The sequence below is a fragment of the Pogona vitticeps genome, chromosome 5 (genome assembly GCF_051106095.1).
Source record: "Pogona vitticeps strain Pit_001003342236 chromosome 5, PviZW2.1, whole genome shotgun sequence".
Lineage (NCBI taxonomy): Eukaryota > Metazoa > Chordata > Lepidosauria > Squamata > Agamidae > Pogona > Pogona vitticeps.
In genome coordinates, this window is record NC_135787.1 from 61,225,034 (window position 1) to 61,242,568 (window position 17,535).

Genomic DNA, 17,535 nt, shown 5'->3' on the forward strand with positions numbered 1-17,535 from the left:
ACCAGCAATAGCATCACAAAATCCAGTAACCACATCCAGTTTTTCACATTAAAAGGTGCTGGCTTTAAGAGTGTTGCAGCAAAACTATGAAAGTTACATGTGATAATTTGGATAGGTAAGGTTTGAGGAACCAGATAAACCATTTTCACTCCTTGTTTCGCAATGATCCCTTTAAAACCAGCTGGATCACGTGGTAGAATAAGCATAGCCAGAATGATGGCTTGAATAAACATGTATAAATATGTACAAAGGATCAAACTGCCATAGCAGACCCAGAAAGAGAAGAATAGTTGTGATGTGGGCCATATTGCCAGGGCATTTGCTGGGGCAGCACTAGTGGTGATGCCTTCTTTGCCAGAGTTAGGCATGATGAACTTGAAAAAATATAATCAAGATTGCCCTGTTGTGCTTTTCTTCTTAAATCATTCATGCAAATATGCCTCCACTATGATCAGTACTATATTATGGAAAGAGAACCATTGTGGGGCAGCAGATAAGAGTGTCAGGTTAGGATTTGTGAGACCTGAATTCAAATCCACATTTGGACATGGAAACTCACTAGACAGTGACAATGGTCAACCATACATTGAACATCTCACATACCTACAAAACCCTATTAGGGTTGCCATAAGCCAGAAGGAAGTTGACTTGTAACAACCACATCAAAATCATAATCTGTGTTCTTTAAGCACAGTACAAGGAAGTGTGTGGAATTTTTGCTTTGTGGTGTTCTCAGATAATCATAGGATTATTAAAAGGATCATCTAGTTTATTGACTTTCATTTAGGAGTCACATCTCTGAAAGACTGATCAAATATACATTCTAGTTGGGACTTGGCAGCCAAATATATTTTTCCATTGTACCTGTTTGAATTGCAGTCAAGTGTGGTCTTTACACACCAAAGGAGAGAACAGAGGGTAGAAATATACCCATTTACCTGCCTTCACTGTAGTTTTAGGAGTTTTCTCCCTCTTGGCTCATATCCAGTATCAGAACCAAATTGTGGGAAACATGTTTAAACCAATAGAGTACAATCTGGTAAGGCAGGGGAAAGGGATGACATTTATTCTTTTACCTTCCCTACTTCTTTTCATGTGATCATGTTTTCCTTCCCTCTCTTGCAGTGTGGTAAGGCAGAGAGCTTCTTATCCAACTGGTCATATATAGTTAGGCTTTGATGATGAGCATCCCATAGTACTGTGAATAATGGCAGGGTAGAATGTGTCCCTGGTTTTATATTGGATTAAAAATATAAAGTGCATACAGTGTAAAAAAGAACTGTTAACTGATCTGGACTCATAATTTTACCCTTCACTTCATTTTAGTCTTTAGCTTATAGAAACATATTCAATGACATTAATCAAGCCTAAATGTTTGTTCTTCTGAAGTTCGAGTATTTTCTGATATAACAGGTGCGCAGGTGGTACACTATTACCTATGGCATTCAAGTTCTGCTGCACAGTTTTAGCCTGAACTCTGAATTACCTTGAGTTTGCTCAAGGATGTACTCAGCCTCCTAATACTATGTTGACTTTTAAGGCCTCACTTGGCTTCCTCCTCTGTTTTGATTACTGGAGGGGAAGAGGTGTTGCAGCTGTTGGCCAACCCTTCCTTTTCTTAGATAAAGTGATGGTTAACATTCTGCAGTGACTGGTTGGCTCATCAATGAGAGCTCATGTTTAGAATAAATTCTTCTGAAAAGGGCAATCTCTCAGACTTTGGGAATGACATATGTATTAAAACCTGGGGGAAAGGAAACCTCTCCAGCCTATGGGAGAGGATATGTGTAAGGAAAACAACATCTGGCAGTTTAGAACAGATATAGGGAAGACATAACAACAGATCTGAGAGTTCCTAGGGCTGGCTTCTAGTACAAGGGATTGAAGAAGATGTTCTCAATGTGCCCAGCATCTATTTATTTGTACTTATTTATTTAAAATATTTTTACCCCACCTTTCTCCTTGTTGTGGCTTACAACAATGAAAGACAATATTTAAAGCTGAAAATGATGAGTATATAACAGTGGTTAACATAATTAAAAGGGGGTATTTAAAATTGTGAACAATGAATAAGGAGGCATCTTGCATCAATTAACAAGCAATATTAAGGCAAAGATCAATAAGTATACAATATTTTTAAATAAATGTCATTCAGCAAGGAAAAATACAAGTAGTACTAACAATCCAGTCAAAACAGTAATGCCTAACAATCTATCTAAAAATTACACACAGATAGCTGGTTACTGAGGGAAGGTTTGTCTGAAGAGAAAGGTCTCTGCACCTGTGAAGGTGGTGGGACTGACAGAAAGCCCTCTCCTGATGATCTTAACACCCGAGCCAGCTCATAATGGGAGATAGTCTTTGAGATAGCTTGGGCCCATGGCATTTAGGGCTTTATAGGTTAAAACCAGCACTTTAACTTGTGCCTGGCAATTGATGGGCAGTGGAGTTGCTGTACCAGGTGGGTTATGTGATCCCTGTAACCAGCCCCAGTCAGCAATCTGGCTGCTGCATTTTGGACCCACTGGAGTTTCCTGACATCTTCCGAAGGCAGCTGGGAAGTAACTAAGGCATGTATCACAGTGGCCAGATCAGATCTCTCAAGAAATGGATGTAGTTGGCACACTAGTTTTAATTGTGCAATTGCACTTCTGGCCACCACTGAGACCTGGGCATCCAAGTTCAAGGATGAATCTAGGAGCACCCCCAAGCTGCGCACATGCTTTTTCAAAGGTAGGGTAATCCAATCCAGTACAGGCTCCATCCCTGTTCCTTGAGCTGCATTTTAACTAAACAGGAGCACTTCTGTCTTGTCTGGATTAAGTTTCAGTTTATTCACACTCATCCAGTCCATTACTGATACTAGACCCTGATCAAGAGCCAAAGTAGCTTCCTCGGATTTAGGTGGCAAGGAGAGATAGAGTTTTGGTGTCCTCTGCATACTGGTGGCACCAAACCCCCAAACTCCAGATAACTTCTCCCAGTGGTTTCATGTAGATGTTAAATAACATAGGAGACAAAACAGAGCCCTGAGGGACTCCACAGACCAGTGGCCACAGTTTCGAACAGGAGTCCCCCAGCACCACCTTCTGAGTTCTCTCCTCCAGCAAGGACTGTAGCCACTGTACTTCTACTTGCTCATTTGCTTTCTCTGCTAAATCTCCACAACTGCTAAAGGTGAAAGTGGTGGGATGCACCTCAGGCATCTCACATCTATTATATACTCAGGGTGTCACTAGATAAGACATTGATTCTGCATCCACCAAACATTATGTGCTTATTCTAGCATCAGGTGGCCTCAATACACATTTGGAAAATCAGTTTGCTCTTCTTAGTTTGTGTGAGTGTAGATATCTCAGGCACAAGCACTGAAAGAGCAACATGCCTAGAGGGATAACTGCTGGAAGAGAAGTAAAAAGGATGTAGAGTGGTAGAATATAACAGATGGGCAGGATATAAATAAATAAATAAATAAATAAATAAATAAATAAATAAATAAATAAATAAATAAATAAATAAATAAATAAATAATGTGGAATCCAATGGTCAGAGACGGTAGGCAAACAAGCAGTGTTTCAAGATTACTTTCATTTTGATTCTTGGCGTCCTCCTGCTATATTTTCACCTCAGTGGTGAAGTACACAACAAACACTTTTATTCTCTCACCAACTGCCCTGGTATATTAGCAGCTTTGCAACTTCCACTGCTTCAGAGTTTCCACATTGTTCTTTTCATCTTTTTTCTTACCAATGAAAATTCATTGAAGAAAAATGATGGTATTGTTGCACAAGGGTGAAACTACACACTGGGGGAAAACCAGGTGGAATTTGTGGGTACTACAGTTGCTGCAAACTCTACTGTGATTTAAAAAATGGCACCAGCCCACATTTTGGTAAAGCACCTCAGGGCTTCCCTCACTCATCAGCCAGTTTTAGGAAGCTTCCTACTGACAGCACCAGAATTGGGCTAGTAGAGTTGTTGACGACTTAGTGAGTTGCAAAAACAGATACGGGTGTGTGTGTGTGTGTGTGTGTGTGTGTGTGTGTGTGTGTGTGTGTGTGTGTGTGTGTGTGTGGTCAGCTGCAGTTTTTGGTGCATGTTGAGAGGGTGAGGACTCTGCTGGCCTATCCCTAGCATTGTCAGTAGCTGGGAAGTCTTCCAGCTCTGGGCAGCCAACAGCTGGAACTACATGTCTTTTAATGCAAGGAATTGTATTAAAACAGGACATGTATTGCAAGCCTGCTTGCAGATGCCCCACTCTAGCCACCTAGAGTGGTCATATCGACCAGATAGGCAGGATATAAATAAATAAATAAATAAATAAATAAATAAATAAATAAATAAATAAATAAATAAATAAATAGCTTTTCTGTGGATTATTGTAAATCTGTCGTTTCTGTGAATGGCTATTAATTATGAGTAGCAAGAGACTTCTGAAGGTATATCTATGCAATACAGTTTAGAACTGTACCATTCCACTTGAACTGCCTTGGGTGTGCCCTATGCAATGTTAGGATTTGTAGTTTATTAGATTACTCTCATAATTCTATGCCAGAGAGTCTAGTATATTCCCCCTGTATGACAACAGAGAATTTTAAGCACCATTTCAAACTATAGATCCCAGGGATGGATCCATGAAAGCTGAAGTGGTGTCAAACAGGTACAGTACTTGCTTATACCTATAAATATCCTACAAGACTGAATTTACACTACACAATTATAGCAGCATGATTCTAGTTTATGGCTGCCTTCTTTTTATGGCTGTCCTTGTTCCTTTCCTACCAATGGCTGGATATCATATGGCTATTCTTGGATGTGGCTGTTTTCATTCATTCATTCATTCAATTTATTTATTTATTTATTTATTTATTTGATTTTTATCCCGCTTATCTGGACCACAATTTATATATCGTCCTACAGGGCAGTTTACACAAAATTAAAACTTACAATCCTCAATATCCCACAATAATCAAAAAATCAATTCAAAAACAATATAGGAGTATTACAGACAATAATTATGCTCATAAATATAAATAATTTAAAAAGTTGTTATTGACAGCATCCTGGAGTTTCAGTTATTAAAGACAGCTTTAAATAATTTGGTCTTTACCATCTTTCTAAAAATAAGACAATGAAACTGTGTTGCATCTAAACCAGCCTCAAAAAGTTTTCAGCCCAGAATTTCTTCTATTTTGTGTACAATTTTCCCATTTATTTTACCTTGAATGGTTAGTTGTATTAGTCTGTACTTCTCAATTCATTTAAGCTGTGGCGTATCCTTTATACTTAATAAAATTGTGGCCCTTTGTTTTTACAAAACTCGTGCTTTGCCTTCTAATCCCAGGTTCAGGAGGGGTTTCTGGTCATTAAACATTTTCTCTGGTTTGCTGCTTCTTTCTTTCACATTCCTGCTGTGTAACAGGCTCAAGAAAAGAAAGTGAACTTTGGAAACATAGAAGTTCCAGTCCACAAATTGCTGACTGTGAAGGAATCCATGTGAATGAAATAGGGCTTTTCTAAGGTAAATAATCTGAGCAGTCAAAATAGTTAATTGCTGGAAATGAAGTCTGCATTATAAGGAACATACTTATCGACAGTAGCACAAAGTCACAAACCATTATGTTATGCTAATTTGATTATGTTTTTATTATGCAAGTATCAGAGCACTGCCATGAATCTTTAGAATCAGGAAGGATATGCATCATTAAAGGTATTCTAGAAAACCATTTCAGAGGGTGAAAAGTTCCTGTTTGATGGGTATACTGGAAATGACATGAGCACTAATTTTTCTTGGGAGGGATGCATTGAATCTTCAGTATGCTTAAATGCTTAAATTTTTTAAGTTATAAATAAGGCACATAAATATTTGCATTCCCATATGTGACAAATAATGAACAAAAAGAAAAAAGAAAATAATGACAACTGCAAACTCCCCCTTATGGTTGTTTTTTTTTTTTAGTTTTAGTTAGAACTACAGATTTTGCTTTATGTAATTAAAGGATCTCTGATTTTACAAGGAATATTTTTAATATCACCCCCAAACTTGATTGTCCACTTTCAGCAATGAGTGAGGTATATCATGAGTTATTTCTAAAGGAGGGAAAGAGGACTTAGCATAATCCAGTATTCCAGTAATGAGACAAATATTGAGCATCATAGAGTCATTTAATTACATTTGTTACTGTCAGGTATTCTCTCCTGAGAGGCAAATTCAGCTGAATATTCATTTTTTTAATGGTCATTTCAACTGTTAAGCATCAAAATTTATGATGTTTTTGCGTTTTTACCCCATGATCCTTTGAAACAACCAAACAAAGTTTGCACAGACTAACATGCCTACTCCTTCTACAAGTACAACTAACTTTTGGGAGAGATTCCATTTATGCAAAGCATTTCTTATCTGAAAATTAGAGTGGAGAAACCTGATGTATCTGTTCATGTTATCATTAATTCCAGTCATGCCTTTGAACCTTCACTGAGGATGAATTTTTAACTGAAAACTTTGTATTCATCCTGGCAGCCTTACTGTGAGGAATCTAGTGACCTTATGCGATCTGCAGCATTTAAGGCTGCTAGACCTTAAAGGCCACTAGTAAGGAAGCCAAAGAATATACTCACCAGTCATCAGGGTGTAATAGTTTGGATAGGAAAGACTCGGAAAGTCTGGGATCAAATAATCCGCTTTCACTCCCTTGTTCACAATTTCTTTGAAGCCTGGCAAGGATTCAAGTGCTTCATCGTTGATATAATCATGGCGAAAACCATCTATCAAGAAGAGCAGGAGCTTTCGGCGTGCAAAGGATGAGCTTGCCAGGGTGAGGACAAGTAGGAGAAAAGAAGCAATGTGCTGTGCCATAGGGCTGGATGGAGTCTTGCCAGAGCAAGAAGCACGGTGTCAGCGCTGCCTGTCCCTGTGGAGTAATTCTGAAGCTGAAGCTGCTCTCTGAGGGCTGGACCTCACACAGCTCATTTCTCATTTGGCTAGTTTGATTCCAGAGTTTAAAGGTACAGTAGCATCAGCTGAACTTGCCAGGCTTCACATGCAACAGGCTCACTCCCGGAACACTCCTGCTAATCTTGTGCTGGAGTGGGTCACAAACCATGCTCCAGGAGTGAGCTTCTAATTCCTGAACAAAAACAGCACAAAAACAGAGATACGCACTTCTGTCTTTTAGATGTGACACTGACATGACAAAAGTTAACAGAGGAATATGTCAAGTGTTTCGCTTCCTACCTGTCAGATATTCAGATTGCTTGATATAAGATGGAGAAAATGGGGGAAACAAAAGGGAATCCATTTTTCAGCATGTTAAACTTTCTCCTTAAAGGTAATGATTTAATATAAGTTAAAAGATAAGAGGGTTGCTTTTATTTGACTTCCTAAAAGATATATTAGCTTTTCTTATGTTTGTATCAGTCGTAAAAGACAGCCGCAGTGGCCTTGGGCAGGCTACGCAATCCTAGAACATTCCCAGGAAAAGGGGATGGTAAACCACTTCTGGTACTTTATATTCAGAAAACCCAGAGAAGGTTGCCATTAAGTCAGAATTGGCTTGACAGCATATAATTGTTATTATGTTGCAAAATTTAAAGAGATCATTGTTAATTAATGTAGAATTCCCACCACCCGTACTGTATGTGCATGGCTTCCTTTACTGAAAGTGCCTTCCTATTTATTTTTGTATTTAAGGTGCCAAACGTCTGACATACCTCTCTGAATTTTGCATTCCAGTGAAATTGAAGACTTTCTTACCCATTACTCTTCCCCATCCCACTATTGCAGCCTTCTGTTTTCCAGCCTTCCGGATCAAATGCTTAGGGTACAAAGGCAGATGTACAGGGAGGGGAGACTTTGGAAGCAGCACAATCCAGCAGAAGATTTAATATAATGATTATATTGGATCATGGCCAATGGGTGGAGAACTGTAGGCAAAACTGTATGGTGGGGAGAGAGATACTAGTTTTTCACTTTGATTTAGTATTTATAAAACTTATTTTTGAAGATCAGGTTAATGCAAACACAGACTCCCCCCTGCCTTTAAAAAAAATCAAGTTGAGCAAAATTGTTGAAACAAAAACTACTACTAACCCCCAAGCCACAAATCATTACTCCTAATTAAATGTGTCCCTCCCCCCACTGAAGGGTACTGTCATAGTAATAATAATTGTCTGCCAACAACTCAATTCAGACTTATAGGGTTGTCTAAGTAGAGAATACTTAGAAGTACTCAAGTTCTTCTATTCATTCATTCATTCATTCATTCATTCATTCATTCTAGGAGGCATTGTGGGATTCTGTAGTTTGCCCAAGACCACAGAGGCTGGTTCTTCTTCCAGGAGGTATAATGGGGAATAGAACTCTAGACTCCACAGCCAGATAACTAACTCATATATAATGTGTAATGGATAATGTCTGGGCATGGCATTGTGGATGGTGAGTGAAAGGCTCCCCTTCTTCTTGATGGCAAGTTTTGGCATATTTCTCAGATCTAAATGTCTAATAAAATATGTCCATCTGTTGCACAATATAAAATTAAAACCAGAATTAGAAGTCAAGTTTTTAAAAATATATAGTTGAGCGTTTATCCATTGTATCAAATAAATAAATGTTCAGACAGCACTTTCAAAAAGTAACAGAATCCTTCCTCCTTTAGGTTTGAAATTGACATGGTCTTGTTACTGCCACCAAAATGATTGACTTCTGGGGTGGATGAAGTAGCTGTAATGAGACATGCGAAAATGTGGACTTTTTCTTCCTCCTCTCCCTTCCCAAGCCTAGGTTTCCAGATGAAATGTGTTGTCAGGGTCAAATGTATGAGACTTCAACAAAGTCTTCAGAGCACAACAAAATTTGTTACACTTCTTAGTTGTTTGAATCTGTGGGGGTTTGTCACAGCTGACAGTTTTCCCTGATCTAGCTAATTTCAATGAGATCAGATAACCTTTTCAATCATATCAAAGTTCATCTAGTTATCAAGGTATAAGTAGTTTAAATCTGAGAATAACTCTCTATATTACGCATGGTGAAGTAAGTCTTCTCTAGATATCTATATCCACAACATCAGCTTACATTTTCAGAGTTACAAGTCTTTACTCCCTTTATTATTATTTTAACACTTTTTTTCATACAAAACATCTGGCTTTGACAGTGTGCTATTATCTTCAAGCTCAAAGTCCATGAGATAGAAATGCTTCTGCCTCCCAGCCTTGAAGAAGTTAAAAATCACCTCACAGAAACCACATACTACTTTTTATTCCTTCAAAGTGCTTTTGCTTCCTTTCTTTCTTGTGGTCTTTGCATTAAGTCTTTGGTCTTCTAAGGATTCCAGTTGTAGCTTTGCATAATACTTCCAGAACACTAATACCTGCAAGCCTGACAGGTATTTATCAGATGGAGGCACTTTACTTGGCCTAAATGTAAAATAACCTGTAGATTATTGCCTTGATGAATCCCCTGAACTGCCCAAATGTCCTGTCTCTTTCTTCCATGCCTCCACCTTTTGTTTATTCATTAATCACATGGGATGCACGTTATTTTAATTGCTGAATAATTAGGCTGAGAACCCAGGAGTCAATAAAACTGAGCTGAAAGAGTTGGCTGAACATTTTGGTCCAGAGGATGGTAGAAGCAACTTGGAAAAGTTTACTCCAATGACTGATACTGATAGAAAAAAAAAGGGGGGGGAGAGTCTTTTTCTCATTTTAGTTCTTGAATTCCTGTTTCATATTACACTTTACTTTTTTTGTGATGCCAGACCAGGTGGTCAAAGGCAGTGTGCCCTAATTAGATTGTTGAATTCTGGGTAAAATGTGGAGCTGATTGCCCTGCCATAGAGTGATACAGTATAGCCAGTGTAGCATAGTGAAACACGCACACACAAACACAATGCGTTTGCCCCTAAAACAAAGGAGATAGCTTCAACACTGAAAAAACAGAAAGTATACTCCATGAAGAATATGAAAGAAAAATAAACACAGAAGTCTTATTTTATCTATTTATTTCATTTATTCTATTCAATTTTTGCCTTGCCCATCTAGTGACCAGGCCTCTACTCTTAACCAGTGTATTTCCCAGGACATGAATTCATATATGGAATGAAAGTCTCAGTTCAGAGATTGCCGAGACTACAATGAAACATAGAGAACTCAGTTGATACATAAATTATGTGCAAAGTTCAGTGCATTTATAGCTGGATAGTTCAAATGATTTCAATGCTTGAAATGCAGCACTGTTGGCGGTTGGTGGCTGTCTGGGATGTGTTCAATGCAACCATACCTTTCACCATGGTGCATTTCCTTTGCTCTCCCTTTCTGTAGGAGGCACTGTCTGTTCAGATGATGGGGCCTGCTGGCATTTCATATGGGCAGCCTGCTTCCCGACAGAGAATTAGGCTTCTTCTTACTACTTGACTTATGCCATGGGTTTTTGTACCAAAGATTTGCAACTGCAGATCAATAGAGGCAGTTTGGAAAAGTCAAGAGAGAAAGGAGAGGATGGTGAAGATCAAACTTCACTAAATAATCAGGAAGGAATACCGAATGGTTCAAACGGTGTCCTCTTGTGCTGTGCTATGGGCACAGCCATGTGTGTTGGGGTGGAAGAGAGTGTGCTTTGTTGTGCAGATCAGAAACTTGTAGCTTTGAGAAGTCTGGGTTTTTTAAGGAACAAAAAGCAACTCTTTTAGCTTCTGATGAGACATGAGAAAACAGAGTTACTTCTTAAACATGATAATTAAAGAAGTAACTATTTCTTTGGGTGTTGGGGCTGCAATTGTAATTAATTATTTTTAAAAGTAACTTTCAGAACTCTACTTCCATTGATATTGATATGATAGGTCTACTAAATCGAGCTCACAAAGCCCATATAATGAAATGTCATATTTTTGTGACCTTTCATGCTGGCTGATGAGGGTATGAGCTTTAGTCTAGAACATCTTGAAGGCACCAGATTTAGGAGTGTGTGTGTGTTACCAGGCTAGCTGCTTATGGAAACTAAAATGCACTTGATTCCTGTATGATCCAGAACAATGATGTTCTAGTCTTCTGGTGGATGTAGCCAGCCACTGGGTGTCAGTGTTGTTTAAACTTACTTTTGCTCTCCCTAGTAACGCATATAGTTAAGGGCAGAAAAGTCACTGTCAAAATAACCAGGCCATTTTTATTTGTCACCTTGTCCCCTAGAAGGGGACTGAGATTCTATAAAAATTATTAGTTACGTGGAATTTTCTTGTTAAATGGTTGTTAAGTCAGTTCCTTTGACTGTAATCTGGTTATTTCACAATGCAAAGAAACTCAAATGTATGTGTGGCTACATAGCTATTTATTTAAAATATTTTTACTCCACCATTCTCCTAAAAAGGACCCAAGGTGGCTTACATCATTACAGGATCAAATGTTAAAGCTAAAACCAGTAAGTATACAAATATGAAAAAGAATCAAACAAATACCATATTAAAAATGGTAAACAAAATCAACACCAAGAACAGATTCAAAGCAACAAGGCACAACACTCCATTTACAACAGCCAATCACTAAGGACAATCCTGCCTGAAGAGAAAGTTCTTCACCTACTTGCAGAAGGACAGCAAAGATGGGGCCAGCCTGGGCTCCTGTGGGAGGGAGTTCCAGAGTCTGGGAGCAGGGACAGAGAAGGGCCTCTCCTGTGACCGCACCAAGGGGCTGTGAAGGTGGTAGGGAGGTGGTCTCCCCTGATGAACTTAATACCTAGTCAGACTCATAAAGGGAGACATGGCCCTTCAGATGGCTTGGACCCAAGCCATTTAGGGCTTTATAGGTTGGAACCAACTGTAGCGGAACCCAAAAGATGACGTCATTCCTGCATGTCAATCAGAGGATAGAGCAGGAGGGGCGGAGTCAGAATGACAGAGAGTGAGAAGAGACAGTTCAGGACAGTTGGAGTAAGATAGGGATAGAGAGAAGTAGGGACAAGAAGATGTGGAGAGGGTGCTAGGGTTTAGGAATAGCTAAAAAGGGCTTAAGAAAGGAAATTGAAAGAGTAAAACATAGTGGACAAGCAGGAATGAACACATAAGACTAACATGAGAAACACCAGTGATTGAATACATGCACACATGAAACAGTTATATATTTGATTCTCCTTATGATTTTGTTCATTAATAAAAGAATATTTGATCAATCCCCTGATTCCTAAATTATATGAGCAGCTCCTGTGTGTGGGAATTGTATTGGTATTAGGAGAAATACCTGGTGGCAGCGAAAAGAAGGCAAAAGGCGTGTTTACCCTTGTGGAGCCCAAAGGAAATAAAGGGGCAACAAGGGGGATCACCACACCAACTTTTGAATTGAACCTGGAAATGGATCAGAAGCCAGTGGAGCTGTCATAATGGGGTTATGTGATCCCTGTAACCAACCCTGCTTAACAACCTGGCTGCAATATTTTGGACCTGCTGAATTTGCTTTTATACGGGTGCAGTTAAAATTGCCTGTTAATTGCAGAGATAATCTTGTGAGGCAACAGAAACAAAATACTCTTACTGGATTCTAATCTATACCTCTGTCTGTGCACAAAAAACAACAACCAGCAACCAACCAAGAAACTGTATATGGCAAATGGTTGAAACATGATAACATTATTTACAACTCTTCAAGTGACAATGCCTTGACATGTATATACTGTAAGTCTAGTTCTGTGTGTATTCTGCAGGAAAACGATGCCTCTAGGGAAATAAAATGCCCCATTCCGTTCCATGAGAGTTAAAGTAGGAATTGTGCATGCCCACTATTTTCAGAATAATCTGTAGGTACAAACTGAATCTGGGATATTTGTGCATTTCTGGCCTGACCTTAGGGCAGAACAAAGAGCTGCTGCTCACCAACAGGGCACCTCATCTCTTATGTTAAATCCAGCATTCACACATCACAATTAGAAGAAGGGAAAGGCAATGGAAAATGAAGGAAAGCAAAGGAGAGTACCTTAGAAATGAACCATCCTTATATTTCTTGCTGTAAAGTCATTGATTAAATTACTAGGGCACAACTAATTTCAGATCCAATGTTTCAGATTCAAAATACGAAGGATATGGGTATAGAGAAAGAATGGAAAGTGTAGAGCAGCAGGCTCCTTGCATGGCCCCTATTATACCAGCTGCTCTTTAAAAGTCAGTCCCAGAGTCATAACTAATAATTTGGGTGCATTCCACCCTAAAAAAGCTCCAGCACATGCCAAATTCAGAGAGCATGGCCAGAGCAAGTACTCTGCCTTCCATCTGATCCTCCTTGGAAGCAAGGGGCTGTGTGCCATTTCCTGCCAAGCCATGCTCAGCCCCTTACCATTGCAAATTCGGGGATGCCAGAAAAAGAAAGAAAAAACAACAACAAAAGTTCCAGCAATGTGTGCCACTGAAGAAAATGAAAGAGGCAGCCCCTTCGCTTCTAGAACACCCCACTCTCTTTTGATTGCTGTTTTCAAGGGGAGTCCTGAGAAATGTCTTGGTGTTACGTCTTGAGATCAACTCCTCTATTGTCCTCTCCAGGTTTTAGTTGGAGCCAGGTGGTTTAGCTTGGCTCCCTAGGATAACAGCCTCAGAGGATAATTTTCCCTCCCCCATTTAGCAAGGACACTGGGCAATTGCCAACAGAGAAGGGAGGGTCCAATGGTGGGCAGTGGTTTTATATATGTGTGTGTGGTTTGTTTTCATTCATTTTGTAGTAAACCGAGTGGGATTACTATTGTGTACGTGGCTCTTTATTGGTCTAGAACCCACTACAGAACACATGGCATGATGGGAAGGGTAGTTCCTGATGTCACCTGCATGCTGAACAGATGAGCTCAGAAACTACACTTTCCATCCTAACCTGCTTCTCAGGACCTTCTCTGAAACTAGCAGTCCAAATAGAATCAGGAACAGCAGCCTTTCTTCCTTTTTCTATTCCACTGGCACATGCTGCTGAAGATCTGGGCTCTTCCTTTCATTTTCTGAAGGTCTGGCATTTTTCTTTTCTTTTTCTGCCGTGAGGACCGCTGATCGTGGGGCCCCACATGGCATTTTGCTTCCCACTGCAAACAGGGGGAGCTTGGGCTGTACGGCTGCCTTCCAAAGAGGATCAGCAAAAGGAGGTGCAACTGCTGTGTCTGGGCCTTCTAAATGCGTTGCTCTAGGGCTCAGCGCCAGTTGCCCAGCCCTGGTTATGGTCCTCGTCACTCCTTTCACAATGGCTCCTTTAGGAAGCCAATCAGTATTTCCTCCTAAAGGTTTGGGAGAAAAGAAGGAAAATAAAAACCACACTCAGTTTGGCAGAGCGCTGCTAGTGCCACCCTGTCCTGCCTCCACTGTGCAGTTGGTGACAGACTTGCCATTTCAGTTTTCCCACTGGCAGGAATGAGTTACGCAAAAGAAACTAAGACCACACAAATACAATTGCAGGCCTGGGGCAAAAGGGCACAGAGCTGGTTAGTCCCAATCTGTGTGCCCTTTATTCAGGGACAGAGAGGGTCTGGAGGTCTCTGCATGGTCTTGGTAAAGATGCATTGGCCCTACCAATTACCTGTTCCCTTCCTGACTGTTTATACAACCCCTCCATCAATGAACTTGGAAAGCACACATTATTATTGTTTTCCCTCTTCCCCTTTTTTTAATCATCAGGGCAAAGCTGTGGGTTAAGCTGAGCTGAGCTGATGGTCAAGTGTAACCAGTAAGCTTCGGACCATTCGTCCTCCCAGGCAAACAGAATGGACGCAATCTTTCCTTTTAAGGAATGTGAGCAAAAATTGCTGGACACTGTAAAAATAGGGCTTCTGTGCTTTTAAATGAAATGATGTCAGCGTTCCTTCGGCTTCCTCCTTGCCAAGTGAGGACTTGGCTGGGACCCTAGTAAGTGTTGAATAAATGAATGGCTGTTGTCATGGCTCCTGAAGGGAAGCAGAAAACAGTCTTCAGAGCTGTGTTTACTTTACAATGAGTGTGGTTCATTCTTAAGTTTCACACAACTCCATATGGAATCAGCAGCTTTCTGCTTTCAGGTGCAAAGTAATCGTGGGCTACAGTAAGAAGATCCTGGAAGTGAATCAAATGCAGAGACTTCTAAACAATTAAGATACCTTTTGAGCTTTATACATTCCTGATGTTAACATGTAACAGTGCAGTTCTACGGTCTCTGAAATGGTGTCCCAGGACTACAGGGAAAAATTGGACACCCTCCCCCGAGGTCATAAACATGTTTCTAATCTTGGAGGAGGAGATCAATGTTATATTCCCCATCCAACTAAAGGTTGGATTTTTATTTGCAGTCTCACATGCGGTCTGTGGTTTGTGTGAACAGGACAGACTTTTCTGGGCTGGGATGATTGCCTGTCTCTCCAGCACTAATCAATTGTTCCTTCCAGCCTTTGAATTCAAAGAGAGCCCCGCCTTCTCTGCTGAGAGTTCCTTTCTCTCTCCTCTCTTTTTTTCCGGTTTAGAAGTAGTTGTTTGTTTGCTCTTGATCTGTTCAGTTGGTTGCGAAATATGAGCACAGTAACAAAAGTAATATATACAAGCCTGTAATTTCAAGCAACTGTAATTAAATATTTTTTTCCTATAAATGTCCCAGGGTGAGTTATTGAGATTTTAAGTGCCAGTTAATGAGAAAGGGGTGAACTCAGAGGAACTTATAGCTATTTTGCTCTGTGGATCTCTGTACTTTTACTGCATAGCTAAATGAATTTTACCAGAAATTCAAAATTTGGAAAGTCTACTTATGGAAACTTTCACCGATACTGGAACTTTAGCCACAGGAAAAATTAAAATGGGGAGGAGATTGAGAACCAAGCTTGGGCACCCTTGGGTCTTCAGCAATCTCCAGAGGTCTGAAGGCCACATGTGGCTACCCCTGGACCTTGGAGAGCTGCATCCATCCCTTCCCTATGTTTTTGTTTTAATCTGAAAAATTCATACACCATCTAGTGGCTATTTTTTTCTTTTCAAAACCATTACATTTGGAGGTATGGGGTGCTTAGCCCTTCCTCTGAGGATGGTTACAGTAAGAGATAACTATTGGCCAAAAGCTGAGGGGCTTTTTCTGCAACAGTACTTCCAGGACAATGCTCGGCATCCCATTCAGTCCCAACCATATGCAGAACAATCCATTCCATGAACAGTTGCTGTTCTGCTGCTGTTTGTACAAAGGGAATTCAGTAGAGTCTTGCACCACAAAACTCCAAGTGAGGCAGTCTCTGCCTTGTGCAACTCCAAGCTGGAGATCAAGAGAAGCAAATGTGGAGCATAGCTATTATACTCTAGGGCCTGTTCACACTACCTTATAGATATGCTATATGGATTGCTGATGGCACAGTTTGGATTGAGTGGAAAAAAACACTTCCCTCTGTGTTTCTGCCAAGAGCAATAATCCTTCCCCTTTAAGAGTTTTCACACACTTTTCTGGCCTAATGGCAGGGCAGGCATTCTTTTTTGGCATGCTCATTGTTTAGGCGGGAGATGGCAGCCTCCAGCAGCCTCAGCTTCAAACTTCCATCATGGCTGCAGGAGCGAGAGGAAGTAGGGAAGGGAAGCAGGGGAGGGGAAGGGAAAATAGAATGGTATTGACAGAGGGAAAAAGAGATGATGTAAAAAAAATAACTTCCGATGACAAAAGGCAGAGGTGCTCAATTCCTATTTTAGTTCAGTCTTTTCCCATAGCACAGACTATGAACAAATGTGAAGTGCAAGTTGAGGGGACAGGATTGCAGCTGGAGATTGATAAACAAATAGTCAAGGAGTACCTTACCACCTTGAACAAGTTCAAATCTCCAAGGCTGGATGAACTTTATCTGAGAATGCTGAAGGAATTGGCCTAGGAACTCTCAGAACCGCTGTCCATTATTTGCTTGAAATTATGGGAAATGGGCGAGGTGCCAGATGATTGGAGGAGGGCTAATGTTCCTATCTTCAAAAAGGGCAAAAAAGAGGAACCTGGGAACAACAGGCCTGTCAGGCTGACGTCAATCCCAGGGAAAATTCTGGAAATTATGAAATGGTCACTATGCAAGCACCTAGAAAACAATGCAATACAGTGGTACCTCGCTAGATGACCCCGCTGTACGACGAATCCACAGGACGGTGACTTTTTGCAATCGCTATAGCGATTCGCAAAACAGTCATTCCTATGGGGGAATTCCGCTGAACATCAATTAGGTCCGTGCTTCGCGGACCGTTTATTTGCAAGACGTCGATCTTTACAGCTGATCGTTGGGTTCCTAAAATGGCTGCCCTTTGTTTTCTGGACCCATGCTTCGCAGGGCAGCCATTTTAGCTACATAATAATACTCAGAGGGTGAAGATTAAGGTATTTCAAAGTACCAAATTATACTAATATCCTTATTATTGACTGCCTTGAGAAGTTTTGAAGAAAGGAAGGCTAATAACTGTTTAAAGACAGGGATAAACAAACTCATTAATTGACTTGATGGTTGCTTAGAGCTGTCTTACCTTCCTGAGCAGTCTAATGTGGGAGTGTCTATCTGATGTAACCTTTGAACTGACTCGGAACTCATGTTTAATTTTAAAGCTGCCAAATTTA

General features: G+C 40.3%; 1 protein-coding gene across 2 annotated transcripts in view; it reads right to left on the reverse strand.

Annotated features, from left to right (window-relative positions):
* Positions 1–7,455, reverse strand: part of ENPP6 (ectonucleotide pyrophosphatase/phosphodiesterase 6) — a 59,093-nt gene extending 51,638 nt beyond the window's left edge. For both annotated transcript variants that reach the window (XM_020802803.3, XM_020802794.3), the window contains exon 1: positions 6,619–7,455. In XM_020802803.3, coding sequence (XP_020658462.3) covers positions 6,619–6,856 — 238 coding nt within the window. In that variant the 5' untranslated portion in view covers positions 6,857–7,455. The remainder of the gene's footprint in view (positions 1–6,618) is intronic.
* Positions 7,456–17,535: the final 10,080 nt, after the last annotated feature.